This window comes from Maylandia zebra, linkage group LG12 (genome assembly GCF_041146795.1).
Source record: "Maylandia zebra isolate NMK-2024a linkage group LG12, Mzebra_GT3a, whole genome shotgun sequence".
NCBI classification, from domain to species: domain Eukaryota; kingdom Metazoa; phylum Chordata; class Actinopteri; order Cichliformes; family Cichlidae; genus Maylandia; species Maylandia zebra.
This window is the reverse complement of record NC_135178.1, coordinates 25,230,551-25,248,690: the sequence shown is the minus strand read 5'-3', so window position 1 is coordinate 25,248,690 and position 18,140 is coordinate 25,230,551. Positions and strand designations below refer to the sequence as shown.

The window sequence follows — 18,140 nt, the reverse complement described above, 5'->3', positions numbered from 1 at the left end:
ATAAATGTGTTGCACTGTATTAATGCTACTATTATATGTTATATCTAAAAGTTTCCTTTATAAAAATCTGCCCATGTGACACGCTTTGTCATGAACTGTTTTTTGTCCCCACCGTGTGGTTGTTTGCCACCATCAACCAGGACCAGGTCCGTGTAGAGAAACTGTCTCTAGAGCCGAGAGAAACCACACGTTAGCGTATTTATTTTAATGGAAAAAAAGTTTTAAATGTTTAAAAGAATTTCTTTGTAATTTATTCTTTGTAATTTCCACCTTTAGCGTTTACTCTGCCTGTTGAGTTCATTGCTGGTAGCAAAAGCGGAACTTTGTCCTTGCTTCAGGATTTGAGCGGAGTGTAGACGGTGTAACACGCTGTCTAAGCAACAGCAGTGGAGACGAGTGCTTTTTGATGAAACTTCAAGTGTTTGCGATTTTATGAAGAACAGCCTTTTAATTAATTCATAGCAACTCGAAGGAAGTCCGGTTGTTTCTGTTGTCATTGTGATTCAGCAGGTAGGAGAGACAACGGTTCCTCCTCGTTATTCTTCATTATGTTATACAGGCGATTCTGGTGGCTCGTACGATTGTGGACAGATCCACTCATCGTGGGCATGAATGTAGCAGTAATTTTAGATTTTTGATGATTTCTTGAAAGGGTTTTTTATTTAAATTTATTTCTTATTAATTTTTTAAAGGTTGAATGATTATGCAGCATACGTTTTTAGTAACTTTAACAAAGAAGAATTGGTTGCACAAGTATGGATTTATTTTGGATTTTCTCTGATCCACACAAATATTTACATACACTGACTTCAGTCTGTTAGTAAGTTGCGCTGAAGGCTCTAAAATGTCTTAACCAGATCAGACCAATGCCTGCTAACTTCCCATCAGTAATCATGGCTCATTATAAGTGGTAGAAGTGTCAGGAAACCAGCAAATTTAAATAAACTGCCAATTCTGCCAAGAAGAGTAGTCAAATATAGGAACTGTGGCAGAACTTTGTTGATGGCTAACAAAAGAATCTGGTCAAGTGCAACTTGCTAAGGGGTATTTAAAAATATTAGTTTGGGTACACATCTATATTTAAATCTGTTTGTATAATTTTTTCCCTGTGTGGATTTGAGAAATGCCTAAATGAACTCAAACTTGTGCACCTACTTCTTGTGTTTTAAAGTAGTTGGTGATGTATGTTGAACAATCATGACGAGTGTATGTAAACTTTTGATCACAACTGTATAATTCAGTGAATGTCACTTTTGCTGTTCTGGTAAAACTGTGGAGAACATTACATCTGCTGGTTTGTTTAGACTTGTAAACATTTCTCTATTATACAGTAAGTCCCTTTCTAAAAAATTCTCATAGGCCTGTTCAGTCATGTGTTATGACACAACTGAAGAAAATGTGCCTGAGTTATGTTTTTATTCATGGATTTCTTCGGCATATTGTTTAACTAATGTCATTAACCTTTTTCTCCAGATGTACTAAGTAATTATTATTATTATTTACTGTGCATATCTTCAGCAATATGTGTTTTGTGCTTATTGGTCAGGTCAGATAAACCTTGTGCACGTAAAACATAATTTCTGGCATGATGTTGGATGAGGATGATGATTGCCCAGAGTTGGTGCCCATCGACACACAGCCTGGTCCTCCCGTAGGGCAAATACCGGTCACTATCATCACAGGCTATCTTGGTGAGCGAGATCTGTATTACGAGCTGCTTTAATGAGCTTATAAAAGAGTTATAATCTGAGACTAAGCTGCAGGGTATTGTTTACTCAGCCTGTGTTACATCATAAGTATGGTACTAATATCACTCCTTATATGTTTCTGTATTTATTTATTCATAGGTGCTGGAAAAACTACACTCCTGAACTATATCCTTACAGAACAACACAACAAGCGGATTGCTGTCATACTAAATGAATTTGGGGAAGGTAGTAAACCGTTAATATGCCTCAGAGAAATCAAAAGCAGGCGTTATTTTTGCCTGTTTTGTTCTGTTTTCTTGGTGACAGGTGAATGATTGTTGTTGTTATTTCCTCTGATTTCCACTAGAGGGCAGCACAGTAACAAACTTACACTGATATACAAAAAGCCAAAGTTTTTCATCTAGATTTTTTAAAGTTAGGAACTGCATTTGAAGTATGGCATTGTTGCCTTCATTTATGTTCAGTCAAGCAGTGGACAGTTTTGTAGTTTAGCCTATTTACATTTGTGTTTTTATTAGTTTGATTGGTGTGAAAACCTCATTTGACATCTTTATAGATCTTGTAAATGTTGAATGTATTGGTATAAATTTCTAGGTGTGAATCGCTCATCTTTCCTCTTCTTGCAGGCAGTGCCCTTGAGAAGTCCCTTGCAGTGAGTCAGGCAGGAGAGCTATACGAGGAGTGGCTAGAACTGAGGAACGGCTGCCTCTGCTGCTCTGTCAAGTATGTAGAGTAGCTAAAGCCCATTTAGTGTTGAGTTAGCATTAAGAATATACATTTTGACTCATTTCTATTTCTAATAAGACATTATAATACTACTACTGTGGTAATAATTGGTGCATTTTTATGTGAGATTGGAAAAGTATGAGATTTCTTTTCAGTGTGACAGCCATCTCCGATAAAGCTCATAGTTTCACTCTGATTTTTCAGGGATATTATTATGCAATGATTTTTAAACACATGTATAATTTCTGGCACTATGGGTCCCACGATCAAAAAATAAATAAATAAATTATCCTCTCATTCACATTTTGTCAGATATAGAGGAATACTGAAGATATTGAAATATGAAATAATACAAAGAGGATCATGAATAAAAGTGTCTGCGAAGAAAAAATATGTTACAAATTTTGAATTTCTGAAGGTGTCGCCTTTTACATTACGTCAGCATCTTAACCAGCTACATAAGATATTCAGAGGAAATAATTACTAGATATGTGCTATATGTAGTTTTTTTTAGTGTGATTTCTTGCGATCATAATGTTCTTTAGACCATCAGCATGTTGTGTGGGTTTACAGAAACAGTCCTTTTCAAGTTTCCAGCTTCATTAGTCCCCAGTTATTGCAGTCTTAGATCAGAGCCCACACCAATGCCTGCAACGTCCGGTCAGCGTCACCTTAACATAAACTTGCGAGAGGATACTCTGTGAATCATGTCTTCATCATCAAACTGTCGCAAAGAAACTGGGACATTAGACCTGTGGAAACCTGGACTTTGGTTTGATGAATTACCTTCAGTTGTGGTTTCTTTGTGAGTCACAAAGTGTGCGTTTCCGACCACAAAGCGTGAAGGAGGATGTGGGACTGATTTGTGCGTACAGTGAGGGTATAATTTGTGAGCATAGTTTTTTTTAAATAAACTAAAATACATCTGTTGTGTCTGTAAGGCTTATTTGACCAACAGGAAGATTAAGTGCTGTATCACTTGACCAGTTTGAATTGTTTTATATATTTATTGTTACTTTTTGCAAAAGTATTTATTGAGAGTGACCAACATGGACAGGATTAGGAATGGGTTTTAGTGTTAAAGTTAGAGAGGTGACGCTGACATGGTTTGGAAATGTGCAGAGGAGGGATAGTAGATATGTTGGATTAAGGATATTAGATTAGATAGAACTTTATTAATCCCTCGGGTGGGTTCCTCTGGGAAATTCGATTTCCAAAAAAGCACAGCACCGACAGAAGTTACAGAGTTACAGAATATTATATATATATATATATATATAATACACACACACACACACACACACACACACACACACACACACATATATATATATATATATATAAATACAGAGACAATATAAATAAAATATACGAAGGGGATAAATAGAATAAATAGGAATAAAAATAAAAATACAAGTGAATTGCACATTTCAAGTATTGAGTCTATTGCACCGTTGACTATTTACAAAAGTATTGCACAAAAGGTATTGCACAGTGAGGTGAAGAGGCACTACAGCTTAGTTGTTCCCCCCCCCCCTTTGTCCTCCTGTTTCCCCTCCCTCTCCCCTCCAGGGAGGAGTTAAACAGTCTGATGGTGTGTGGGACAAAGGAGTTTTTAAGTCTGTTAGTTCTTGTCTTTGGGAGAAGCAACCTGTCACTGAACAGACTCTTCTGGTTGTTAATGGCCGTGTGCAGAGGATGCCTGGCATTGTCCATAATGTCCATCAGTTTCTTTAATGTCCTTTTCTCTGCCACTGTCACCAGAGTGTCCAGCTTCATGCTGACCACAGAGCTAGCCTTCCTGATCAGTTTCTCCAGCCTGGATGAGTCCTTCTTTGCTGTGCTGCTCCCCCAGCACACCACAGCATAGAAAAGTACTCCAGCAACCACCGACTGGTAAAACATCCTCAGGAGCTTCCTGCAGATGTTAAAAGACCTCAGCCTCCTGAGGAAGTACAGTCGGCTTTGGGCTTTTTTATACAGGTGCTCTGTGTTGCATGACCAGTCCAGTTTATTGTCCACCCACAGCCCGAGGTACTTGTACTTGTTGACCACCTCCACCTCCTCCCCCTCTATCTGAACCGGCAGTGGACCTGCTCTAGACCTCCCGAAGTCCACAACCAGTTCCTTAGTCTTTGAGGTGTTGAGTTGCAGGTGGTTTGTGTGACTCCATGCGACAAAGTTCCTCACCAGACTTCTGTACTCCTCTTCCTGATCATCCCAGATACACCCCATGATGGCTGTGTCGTCTGCAAACTTCTGAATGTGGCATAATTCAGAGTTGTAGCAGAAGTCAGAGGTGTACAGGGTGAAGAGAAGAGGGGACAGCACAGTTCCCTGTGGTGCTCCTGTGCTGCTGACCACTGTGTCAGACGTGATGTCCTTCAGCCTGACGTACTGTGGTCTGTCGGTGAGGTAGTCGGAGATTGCATTTGTAGCTGCCAGGCAGGAGGAAAAGAGGAAGATCACTGAGAAGATTCATGGATGTAGTGAAGGAGGACATATATAGGGCTGGTGTGACAGAGGAGGATGGTAGGGTTGGGTGAAATGAAGGCAGACGATCTGCTGTGGAGACCCCTAAAGGGAAAAACCTAAAGAAGAAGAAGAAGTGATATATGTTTCATATATTTTATATGTGAACTTACCTTATATCCTACATTCATAATTCTTTGTATATGGTATTGTTCTATAACAGGGGTGTCCAGTGAATTTTCCCAGTTGGCCTCCGTTGGGGCCTGATCAGAGCATCTTATCAGTGGCAGTTTATAAAAAGATAAAATGACTATTGAGCAGAATCGAGTTCCCCATTTTTGGTGTGGCCCTCCACAGCAAAACCCAGTTTCTCATGTGGCCTCCACTGCTCTGTAATGTAGAGATGATTGAAAATATATATAAAAATATAAACATAAATGAGCGGGTATTCAGTCCTTGATTTTGGCTGTTTTGTCAAATAAGAGTTTGTATTGTGTTTTCTTGGATAAGACGATAGGATGTCAATTGGCAAGTTAAATATAAGCTGTCTTTAGTTATTGGTCATTGGGTTTTTTTGTTTTGTTTTTTTTAAGGGACAATGGTCTCAAAGCCATTGAAAACCTGATGGAGAAGAAAGGAAAGTTTGACTACATCTTGTTAGAAACCACTGGACTTGCTGATCCAGGTAACATACTTTTTCATTTTTTTGGAGAAGTTAGAATATGTTGAGCATATATGTGTGTTTGTTTGTAGCTGATTTTAATCTGCAGCACAGGCAGCAAACATTCAGTTATTTGCTGGTTCTGTGAAACCTCAGTCACCAGCTGTTCCACCAGGTGGTGTGTGTGGGCTGGAAGCAGTTTTTTTACACTGCAGGACTTGGTTGTGCATTAGCAACAAAAAGTTTAATTTGAGCCTGAGAGGGTTAAAAAGTGAACCATAATTCTTTATTTAGGTTTCTGTATCATTATGGTAACAGTGTCTCTCTCTGCCTTGCTACACCACATCCCCTTCCTGATGCAACCCCAGTTGAACCAGCTTCTTCTTGCCGAGCAAATGTATTAACCACTGCACTAAGACGTTTACTAGGGATATTCATCTCAAGTTTACCATTTTATAACTAACTGCTGTGATAGTATTGCTATCCATTCATTGCTTAGGCTTGAATCACAAAATCAGTGTTGGGCTATAACAAGGCGAGTGCTATAACATTTGGGATGTGCCACTAAATGACAGGTGTCAGGCGCTAATGGCTTACACAAAAGACAGAACCAACTGAGCACGCTCAGAGTGGGTCTAGGGCTCGCGTCTCTGCCACGTCATTGGCTTGTTACGGACGAGGACAGGTCTGTCATTGGCTCTGGCAGTGCTGTCAGTCATAAAGACTCCCAAGGGGATTATCTCATTTCTTTCAAGAAGAGGCTGGATGAGTTATGTGAAACATGCCACTCAAAAACAGTGTTTTCATTACACGTGCATCAAATATTTACAATGCTTTCTTATTCTGGCTTGGCACTTAGACAAAGGGAGCTATGTGAACAAGCGGTGGCTGGCATGGTAACAGAGGGTCTTGTAATAACCACGTCCTCAGGAAAATAGAAACAAGTCAAATGTACGAGAAGGACAGGAACAACTGAAGGCTTCAGATATTGGTTTTGTTTAAAACACAGACAAAAAATGCATGAAAGGTTTGTGAGAATAATTAAAGTGTTTACTACATATTTGCTGGTTCTTTTGTTCAAATAAAAGACGTACTATTAAGATGTCTTGAATCTGTGGAAATTGTGATAGCTAAAGCATTTTCAAATAAATCAGAAAGAAAATTGTCAGTGGATCTAGCCCTTGGTATCAGACACTTTGCATTTCCTCTGACAGGAGCTGTGGCCTCCATGTTCTGGGTTGATGCAGAGCTTGGCAGTGACATCTATCTGGACGGTAAGAGATATGTAATGATGTAAGTTTGTACTTTGGCGCTTTTGCTGTGTCTGTCAGGTTTTTTGACTTTGCAGCTGTAAAGCCCATCACACATCTACTTCCTATGTAGAGATAAACAGAGATAATGGCGTCTTTGGTGAGGCGTGAAATCACATTTCAAATGTTTACGTTTTATTGCACCCTTCTCTAGTTGCGTGCACATATTGTAAGTCTTTCCATTTGAATGTGTTTGCCTTTATTGTGTTTGTAAAGACGGAGAATTAAAAGTATAAAGCAACAGTTTAAAAACCAAATAGTTTAAGAAACGTATTTTTCATCAGGTGCATGCACACTTGCGTCATGTAAGGTAAATGTGAAAGCCTCCACTCTTAACACTCTTTAGCAGTTGCTTTCACTGTTAATGTACTGCTGCACGTGTTTCTGCTATGTCACACTGTGTCGCGCGCACACACACACACACACACACACACACACACACACACACACACACACACACACACACACACACACACACACACACACACACACGGAGCAGAGAACTGCAAACAGCTGACATTTGTGGCTGGATTTCTATCTGTTTTGGTGCTCATGCAAACAGCCTTTAACTACACTAAACACTTTCTTTAGTTAAAAATTGTTCTGAATTTGATTAATTGCAACTTTTTCACTGCAGAGTTGATTAATTTGAAAATCCCAGCACAGATCTTATTATTCTGTACAAATAACATGATAATAGTGTTGTCAGTATAAAGATCCTAATGTAAACTCTGGTGTGTTTACTTAAGCTTCTCTGGTCCCTTATGTGTATAACTACTACTACTATTACTACCTGTTCTGTACCATTAAAAACAAAATTTGAACGGAATTAAAATATTCTTAAAGGCTAAAATTTAGGTTTTCTGTTTCGGGCCTATGAAGCTCAAATTGCAGAATAAATGTGATTTTAAAAAACATGATCACACTGGCTTAAATTCTGCGTGTTTTTTTTTATTTTTTTTATTTTTTTTTTATAGCGATGACGTACATTCGACAAAAGTATTGGGCCACACCTTTTAATCCTTGAATTCTAGTCTTCTCAGTCCTATTTTCAAAAGTACATAAATATAAAACAGAGCACCTCACCATGCGGTCTGCCTTTACAAACATGAAAGAATGGGTTGTTCTAAAGAGCGCACTGAATTCATTCATTCATATGTGGTGTTATTGCAAAGTGGAACTGCTTAACAACCAACTGGCAGCAGGTCAGCGAGTGCTGAGGTGGATGCAGCCTCAATAACTGACATTAACATCAGCATGAAACCTGTGCACCGGGAGCTTCACGGCATGGGTTTTCACGGGTGAGCAGTTCCTGTAGGTGTTATATTTGGGTGGAGCTGTACTTTTGTCCATGTAGTGTATCTGACTTGGCCAAATTGTGTCTACTTTAAATGGTACCTTGGTTCTCACGCTCAATACTCAGCTGTCTACTCTGTTGTTACAGGCTACAAAACCAAAAGTGTTCTCGAAATAATTCAGACAAAGTAGCTCAGACAGACAAAACCAAACACCAACAGGCAGCTGCTGCACAGAGAGGACAAGCACAAGTTGTGGTTTCGCCTTTAATTCACTAATCCTCGATATGTGGTGTTTTTGTCTCTCCTAGGCATCGTCACTGTCATTGATGCCAAGTATGGACTGCAGGTTTGTGTTGTGTACTTTTGAGTAGCTTTGAGACATTTAGTACTAAAATAATTACTCAAGACAGACAAGATGTTCAAGAAACGGTCTGCAATGAGCATTTGAGTTTAATAATTTGGGAGATTTTGAACTGTTTAATAAGTTCACTTTGCATTGTGGGGACATTCTGATTGATCTTTCACACTGAATAATTAATAATAGGAAGAAAATAACTGTTAGTTGTAGTCTTGACCATGTCAGTCAGCTTCAGTGCAAATTCTGAGTAGTAGCTAAACTCATTTAGTGACTTTTTGGTGCTAAACTTATGCAGTTGTTTGTTAACCTGCAGTAAACAGCAATAGATACGCAGTCACATCCTGCCCCCTTTGTGCTACTTAAAAGGAGTGGGGCAAGTGACATCTAGATAATGGGCTCTAATTTGAAGGTGTCATACTCACTGAGGTGACACATTTCATGGCCTAGGCGCTGTCCTCTCCTCAAAGGCAACGTGAAGAAACTCCTGACAGAAAGACAGGGGATTTAAATCTTAGTGAAAGAGTAATGGATATCAGAGATGTGACCATGTAATAGGAATGTCACATCCACTCACCTGTCTCTCCTTTCATCTATCTCATCAAATATCTGTCTGTCCTAAATTTATATAAATCTATCTGCCCCTGACTTTTCAGTCCCAGGAGAGAGGATGTCAGATAAAAGCAGCAATTGGTCATTCTATTAGGTTTTATTTAATACATTTTTTGTCATTCAGTCCTCTAGAGACAAAGCTGTGGTGATTCAGCCGATGACAGATTAATGTCACACTGGCACTAAGGGTCAGGACCCAGATTAACACCTCCTGCTCTCCCTGTTATTACATATTAAGCTGTTTTGGAAAATGCAGCACCCCCAGTGCAGTCTTTTGTGTCCCATCCAGCAAGAAGAGGAGATAAAAAGAAAATGGAAAGTGATCTCCCGTGGTTCCACGTGTTAAGAAAATCACTTAATTTGCAGATATTAAACGCAGGCCTTTCTTATCTATCTCAGTGTCACATTTTTGTACATATTAGCTATTCTGATTCTTGAAAGAACACATAAAGCATGAGCAATGCAGCCCCTTTAAATTCTTATTATTATTTGTCATTTTGACGTTGCATTTGTAACTTATCTCCACTCTCCACATGTTAGCAACTAGCAGAGGAAAAAGCAGATGGACTTGTCAATGAAGCAGCCAGGTAAGTTGGCTGTATTTTTTTTTTAAATAATTTCTTTGGAAGCAGGAGCCATTTATTGTCTTTGCAAAGCTATGCTAACAAACTTTATAATTACTGTGCAGACATGAATAGGGTGGATTTCCCAAAATTACAGACAGAACCAACCGCACAGTATCGCCATCATCAAGCTTTTATGACTCAATGTGGACTCTGCTCTCGTCGCGGCTCTGTGTTTGTCTCCCAGCTTGTGTCTTACAGCAGCTGTGTGCTGTTGTCGTTGAACAAATATGCTGATGACAAAAGAGCAGTTGCGTGACCTTTTGCATCCTTTGTCTTTGTGTATTCACCTCTAAACTAAACAGTGCTCAAGTCTCACTTGAGTTTGCTGTGCATTTCACGTTGCTACACATTAAGACTTACTAATACATGCCCATGCTACTGTATTATTTAGCCTCTTTTTTCCGCTGGAAAATTGACACACTTAATCACAATGAAAAGAGGTGCGGTAGATGGTTGCCGGTCATGTATAACTTAACTTTTGTGGTTGTCAGTGTCGGTTTTATTTCTGTTGCACACTTGAAAGCAACAAGGTTGGTCAAAGTGCTTTACAAGTTAATTTCAAACAAACAAGATAAAACCACATATCAATGAAACAAAACCAGTCAAACTGACTAAAAACAAGTTGGAAAAAACCAAACAAACGCCACAGCGTAAAACACCTGATGGGAAAATGAGCTTGAAAAAATGCCATGGTAAAAGCATTCATTTTAAGATGGGATTTAAAAATATCTCGACTAGATGTTCTAAATGCAGTTTTAGGATGATATAAGTCGAGCAGCTGGTTAAGAAGTAGCACCAAAAGTGAGTAAAAGAATCCTAAAATCAATTCGAAAATGGGCAGGGCCCTGTGTAAACCTGCTAAGACTGGAGTTACGTGATCATGTTAAAGAGATGTGCAGCAATATTTAGGACTAACTGGAAGCAAAGGAGAGATTAATGTGTGCACAATCAAATTACAGAGAGTTACAGTAGTTTAATCCAGAGGTGATGATGCAATGATAAGTTGGAGGAAGTTGAGATTTTACTTTGGCAATTTGAGATAACCAATAAGAACTGGTCTTAACAACTGTGTTCACTTGCTTCTCTAATATAAAATAAACTGACTAAAAACTTCTGTAGATGTACATCAAATATTAATGTTGTGAAAGGTGTTGCAGGTGCATAAATACTAGAAATGCTCTTTTAGCCAGTTGCCAGGCAAGATCATGACTGCATAATATCTGATTATAGATAAGAACCTTCATGGGACTGAGGTGTACCTGTGTGTCAGGTTTTCTACACTTCTTTGTGGGTTTTGTTTTGTTTTTTGTCCGTTGTTGGTGTCATAGAAAATTTAAAGTGCGTGTTCACTTGTCACATGAACTCAGCGTTGTCTTTATTATCCTTTCAGACAAATTGCTGTTGCTGACTTGACCATTATCAACAAAACAGACTTGGTGACAGAGGAGGAACTAAAGGAAGTCAAAGACACTGTCAGGTCAGCATTCAATATTTTGTCCTGGTTGTCATCTCCCTATTTAGGTGTCTGTAGAGTGGATATGTGTAAAGTTTATGGTTTCTCTGACTTCAGGTCTATAAATGGGCTCGTCAAGATCATAGAAACCCAAAGATCAAGGTGAGTGGTAAGGTATAGGGAATCGTGTTGTGAGAAAGGGTTAAGTGGCTTCTCTGTGGCCTGGTCCCCTGCTGTGTTTGGTGTGACTCCTGCTCAGATCTTTGTGTCAAAGATAAAGCTGTTCAGACGTGACTTGCACATGTACAAACACAAACTGCTGTGACCTGAGTAAACACCAAACCCCTGCGTGGTGTCCAGTTTCCCACAAGGCTTTGCTCTCTGACCCCAGGTCTGCATATGTGCGAATGCGCATGCATCCAAATATGTGTGCGCACGCACCCTGCTGTGCGTTATTGAACCCAGGTAGCATCTGGCTAACACAAGCATAACTCCTTCAGAGTTCAGAACTGGGTGAGCAGATGAAAGACGCCATGCAGCGAGGGGTTAACCGAAAAAACATTGTCAAAACTTTTGGGGGTTTTGTGCCTAATTCAGCTGACTTGGTTACTTTGTTTTAGAAAAGTTTAAATGTCTGGCTTAATTTATTGATTTATTACTCAACTTGGTGTGGAATTTAAATTAAACTAAAGAATAAAATAAAATAACTTGTGATCTTTGTCTGCAGGGTTGATCTCTCTGAAGTGTTGGATCTGCATTCCTTCGACAGTAAGGACGGAGCAAAGTGAGTCAGTTTAATGTAACTCAAGTTATTATTGAAAGCCAAACATAACATCAGTGTAGATAACTGGTACACGTGTAAGTGCTGCATGATTATTGACATCCTCATATGAAGAAACAGATTTTCAAAATAAAGCTTAAACTAAAGATGATACAAATATTTATGTTGAGGTGTTTAAGGTATGTTACTGAGAATAAGAACTGACGTGAAACCCTAAAGAAATTCAAGAAAATATATTGACATAAAAGCATTTCAGAGCTGAAATCTTTCTTTGGCACTTTATTAATGCATTGTCCAGTTTATGTACTGCTCACTACTTATATCTGTTGTCCTCATCTCAAAAACTTGCAGTCCAAAGATAAAAACATAATAATTTTGATGCCACTGATGGCCTCTGCTGCTACTTTGAACTGTCTACCCAGCAGTCCTGATACCGTGGTGACCATGTTTCTCCCTAATTAACAGACTCTTTTATTGAGCATCCCTCTGTTACACCACAGGATGATCATCACATTGTATCCCCTGTAGAATGCCATTATAATGAAAAGAATCAGTGTTCATCCCTTCATGTGAATGTGTTAAAGCTCTCTTACATGCCCCGAGTCACTGTCTCTGGGCCAGCTGCAGAGGATTAGTGCTGTGTGTGTCCATTGGCTCCCGAGGAGTTTCCCTTGTCCCAAAAGATAGCTCCTTTACCCCTGCCTTTGAGATCACGGGCCCCGCCTCCCTTCAATCCCATGCTGGCTGTTTGAAGCGGCCCCCCGCCGCTCAGCCTGTGTGGCACTAACAGCACGCAGGGCTCAAGCAGCTGGACACAACATTTAGCCTCCTTGTGAGGTCAGGGAGAAGTGGGGGCACAAGGGCTGTAGTTTGTTTGGAAGAGTTGGTGGGTGTTCTGTAGGATTTAATTGGCATTTCTAAAGCCTTTGCAAGTCTGTTTAGAGCTGTAATTAAGCACAGCATACATTGCATTATACTTTGAGATCAAACACAAAGAAGAAATCTCTAAAGTCCACTTCTTTTCTGTAGAAGATTAGGAGGAAACAGATAAAAGTCATCAGTAGGGTCAAGTACATTTGCAGTTGGTTAACCTTTATTTAATAATGAAGGCCATAATGATAATGTTTTTGCAATAGGCAGTAATACATAAAAGTAAACATACCACAAAATCAGAATTAAACTTTGCAGCTTTCGAGACAACGGAGATGGTTCCAAGCATTTTTTCCAGATGCCATTTTTAGATAGAAGCTTAAACCTGTCTGGCTGGTTAACCTCAAAAACAAAGCAGTGGCTTCTTATGAGCTCAGCATCAGTGTTTGATTGTTATTGATCACTCCTGACCAACTCTGGAGGAAAAAGTGAATTCTTTTTTCTGCTTGTGTTTTTTTTTTTTTTTTTTTTTTAATGAAATGAAATAATTCCAGGTATAGCAGCAAACTTCATAACTTGTGCTTCATCTTAAAGTCCATTGAGGGGATCCCACTGTCCGCAGTAGGAAGCACTGCAATAAGCAATAAACCCCTTAGATTAACTGTTACCAATTTAAAATAATAACAGTGTGAGATCAACACAAACAGGTTCTTAAATGTCCCGCGACGTCAGCTATCAGAGAAGAGGACACACAGTACAAAAATAGTAGAGGCAGCTCCAAAGGCACAAAATGTAATTGGTGGTCTAACATAACATAATATGCAAAGAGTATATATATATAATTAGATTAAATTAGATTTTTTTAAATTTTGCTTCTGTACACCACTACAGTGGGCTTTAAGTCAAAACAATGGGGTTAAACTATTGCATTAACTGTTTAGGAATTACAGATATTATCCACAATCTCCCATTTTCAGAGGCTCAAATGTAATTGGACAAAGAAATAATTTTTTTAAGTAATTACTTTTTAAATTTTTATTTAAAAAACACTGGTCAATAACTCCCAACACTGTTTCTCCCCCTGCTCTGCTAAGCTTTTACTGCAGCTGCCTTCAGTTGCTGCTCATTTGTGGATTTTTCTGCCTTCAGCAGCTCTGGATGCTCTGTTAGGTTGAAACCAGGTTACTGACATGCACTGTGGACCTCATATATAGAGTTTCCAGTGTACAGTTACCAAATATCAAAGTTCATCACTTAGAATCATCTTCAGATCTTTTAGCTGCTTAATCTGTCATGAAATAATAAGAAAACGGGTCTCACCTGGCTGTGAAACTACTCGACAGTCCTATTATGTTTAAGCCTCTGAAAAACAGGAGGCTGTGTAAAAAAAGAAAAAAAGAAAAGAAAATGTCTGTAATTCCTAAATAGTTCATGATGTAGTTTTGTTACACCCTTTGAATAAACGCTGAAAGTCTGCACTTCAACCATTTCATTTAAAATCCAATGGGGTGGCGTACAGAGGCAAAACTGCAAATACTCTACTGTAATATTTTAAAAATGAGGTTGATTTACTTTATCTGTTTTTATCTGAGTGTCACAAAAAATCTATGTAAAACCATAATTTCTCTTATCTCGAAGTCTTGCAGAGAAACTCCAACTTGTCAAACCTACAAGAGCACATCTTGACAAGGTATTGTCTCTTTCAGTTGATTTATTTCCTGTTCTTGAGCTTTGTACACCACTGGGAGTTTTTCTTGTTTTGTTTGCTAATTTATTTCAACACATCATTTCCTACGGGAGAAAGAGGGCTTCATTTTCCTCAGGCTAAAACTCTGCCCTGCATTCCCCTGGGCTGTCTCACTGTAGTGAAAAATCCCTTCCCGCAATGCTTTTTGTGATTAGATCAACTTGAGGCTTTTGATGTTTTTTATGACATTTTAAACAAACCCTGACTGAGTCATACACAACTTAACATTCACAGCTGACAGACTTGCAGTACTGAGCAAAAGTTGAAAGTCGGTCTTTGTTTCTTTATATTTTGGTAGGAAAATGTGGAATAGGTGCAGTGATTTATTGAATCATGCACGTAAATACAATATTTCCACATTACTTCAGTAATATTGAGGTCCGGGCTCTGGGGAGGCCAGTCCAAGACTAATGGTCTTCTAGTGTGTGCTTTTCTATCCATGTATGCTTTTACTTGACTGCCAGTGTGTTTGGGATCATTGTCATGCTGAAAAAATGAAGCTGTTGCTGATCAGATACTTTCCAGATGGTATTGCATGGTGGATCAAAATCACACTGTACTTTCCTTCATTTGTAATTCCATCAATTTTGACATGATGCCCAACACCACTGGCTGGAAAGTAGCTCCAAATCATGACAGAGCCTCCATCGTGTAAACACTCACTGCTGTATCTCTCTGCTGACCTCTGCCTTATACACTGATGAGAATTTGTACCAAAGCTTCATCATGCCATCAGACCTGTTGCCACTTGTTTTTCAGCCCAGTTCTTTCTATTTGGCACACAACAGCCGTTTGCAACCCTTTCAGAAAGCCTGAACAACTAAATATATAGAGAACTTGAGGGTCGCTCAAGAATTTTACGCAATATTGTGTGTTGACTAGATGATCACGACACTGGCAAGAATCTTCTCTGCGTTTTGTGGCGTTATAGTTGTTTAAACAGAATCCATTTATGAATCCAGGATGTTGGATATGAATACAAAATATAAAGTGTAACTCTAATCACAATTGTCTCTTGAGCTGATTTGTTTTCATATTAAATAATATTTGGCAAAACTTTGTTTCTTCCAGGGTTAGTTTCACATGGATATGCTCATCAGTTAATAGATCGTATGCTTCCTTTAAGCAATTAGGTCTCTTTCTGTTGTCACTTGTGCTTTATACCCATGAACTTTTATCACAGGATGAGGAGAGATTAGGGTTATTTGTGTGGGTAAATCACAGCATTGTTGTCTTTTTCTCTCAGGTTTCCTTTCCCGCATGAAGCTCAACAGGCACACTCTCAATCCCCTCCACCTCTTCTCCCCCCATGTTGCTCTTTTCATGTAAATGAGAATGCTCTTATTCTGTTGTTATACTAAAAGACAAGGAAGTATATAACTTTAACACTTTGACACAAAACCCCTCAAATATCTGCAAAGTGCCCTTTAAATGCTGTGAGGAAGTATGGAGGGGAGGGACTGTGTTTCTGTGTGAGAGAGAGGAAAAAGAGAGGGGGGGGGGGGGGGGGTGATAAAAAAAAAGGAGTGTGGAGCTGGGTTTCAGGTGCCACGTGGGGTCGTGTTGTTTCTCACGTTCATTTACAAAGTCATCAGTTTGGGTGCTAGAAAAACACTTCTTTTGTTTAGCTTTCATTACGACTTTGCTAGTTTCAGTAAACTGAAAATTTATGTGAATTTGTGTTTGAAGTAAATCCCATCAGTTCTGCTCAGGGCACAAACGTATAGAAACCAAGCATGTTTGAAGTATATACTTTTAATTTTAAAAGTAATAATATTTTTCTAATTATATGTTTGATTTTGATATTGTATGTTGCATCCTCAGAGTATTTTAACTGTGACCTTTGAAATTGCTGGGGATTTGTCTGAGGACGCCTTGAACGCCTTCATCCAGGTGAACACGCTCTTCATCATTCATATCTCTGCTGTTATTGCTAATTATATGCAAAACGGCAACGTCCTTTGAATTTATTTTCCTCCGTTTCAGGATCTGCTGTGGGAAAAGATTTTCTGTAACAAAGACGGGCAGCCGATGAGCGTCATCCGCTTAAAGGTACAGCACAACACAATAGACACCCCGGTGGCGACAGTGATCAATAATGTCAGCCTTATTAACTACTGTAATCAGTTCCAAATGTGTGGTTAATGTGTCACCGGTGTGTTTTTTACAGGGCATAGTGTCGTTTGCAGATAAAGGCCACCAAGTGATGCTGCAGGGGGTTCACGAGCTGTACGAGCTGAATGAGACGCAACAGCTCTGGGAGAACCCGCGAATAAACCGGCTTGTCTTTATAGGTGAAGACGCACACACACTTTTTTGTGTTTATGCACCTCATACCACTCTGGAACAGTATCACACTCCAGCTGTGTTTAGCTGACTCTGTGGGTTGCTTTGAAAAGCTGTAAAAACAACTTTGTTGATGTTGAGACTTTTGCTCATAGAAACTATTTTTACTCTACCGGTTTACTTTATTCTGTGTTGTAACTTGATTTTGTATTAACAGCACTTTAATTTACTGTGATTCCTCCTACTTTTGATTTATTTATCTCTATTTTATTGTAAATCACTTTGACTGCATATCAGTGAAAAACACAATTTTTGCTTTCTTACTACTTAAAATTCAGCATGTTGCATTAAACGATTAAAATGGTCTTTTGTTATAGATTTTTAAATCATTCTCTGTGGCAGTATTGACTACATGGAGATAGTTTACTAACGTTTATTCACCATTGTAAAATTGTTTTTCTGGTTATAAAAAAAAAAAAAATCATAAATTTTCTTTGCGTCCTAGTTTTCTGTCTAGCTTACTTATTGGTCATTAATAACCAAAGGACGTTACTGTAAATGGAGGCATTTTATCTGCAGTGGAAAAAACTCCTACACTTTTCATATCTGTGTGTGGCCAAACTTTATTAAAATCCACTTTGTTTTGCAGGAAGGAACCTGGACAAGGACATTCTGCAGGAAAAGTTTGTTTCTACAGTGCTACTCGGCTCAGAGAAAAATTAGCTTCAAGCCCTTTTTTCCTCTTCTTCGCTTCAGATTTTGACTCTGGAGCAAAAGCGTTGGGACTGGCTGTCCTGCGATTGTCATTCAGACTCCTTTTCTATATGAAGATTTGGTAGATCAGAGGGTGGATAAAGTGTTTAGGCACTAGTGTCCATCACAGCCTGCTTTAAAAGCTACGTTTAGAAGGAGTTGTAGATTCTGACCCTGAAAATTTACCCAAAACAAGTCCAGTGATTTAATTAATCCATTGCATTTTTAGAAAGTTTTATTTAATAAAATAAACATATTTACAAAGTTAGGAGCCAACCCAGCAATGCACATGCTCTGCTACTTGGGGAATGGATGGTACTTGAAGTGGTCCTACCTATGTTTCCCACTTTGAATATGTGGATTTTAAATTATTCAAAATAAACGTTTGTTTTTCTTCTGAAGTATGTATTCTACTGATTTCCTGATAAACCTACTCAAAACAATTGTTTTTCATCAGTTTCCTGGTAAAATAGCATCACTG

General features: G+C 38.8%; 1 protein-coding gene across 1 annotated transcript; it reads left to right on the top strand.

Moving 5' to 3' along the window:
* The first annotated feature begins 212 nt into the window (after window positions 1-212).
* cbwd (COBW domain containing) lies at window positions 213-18,060 on the top strand. The gene is made up of 16 exons (XM_014414456.3): window positions 213-510; window positions 1,547-1,691; window positions 1,848-1,934; window positions 2,336-2,432; window positions 5,501-5,592; window positions 6,783-6,842; window positions 8,485-8,522; window positions 9,684-9,730; window positions 11,160-11,246; window positions 11,340-11,384; window positions 11,950-12,006; window positions 14,512-14,563; window positions 16,445-16,513; window positions 16,607-16,672; window positions 16,791-16,914; window positions 17,556-18,060. Exons 2-16 carry the CDS (start codon window positions 1,586-1,588, stop codon window positions 17,627-17,629), a joined length of 1,101 nt encoding a protein of 366 aa, XP_014269942.1. The 5' UTR covers window positions 213-510; window positions 1,547-1,585; the 3' UTR covers window positions 17,630-18,060.
* The last annotated feature ends 80 nt before the right edge of the window (window positions 18,061-18,140 follow it).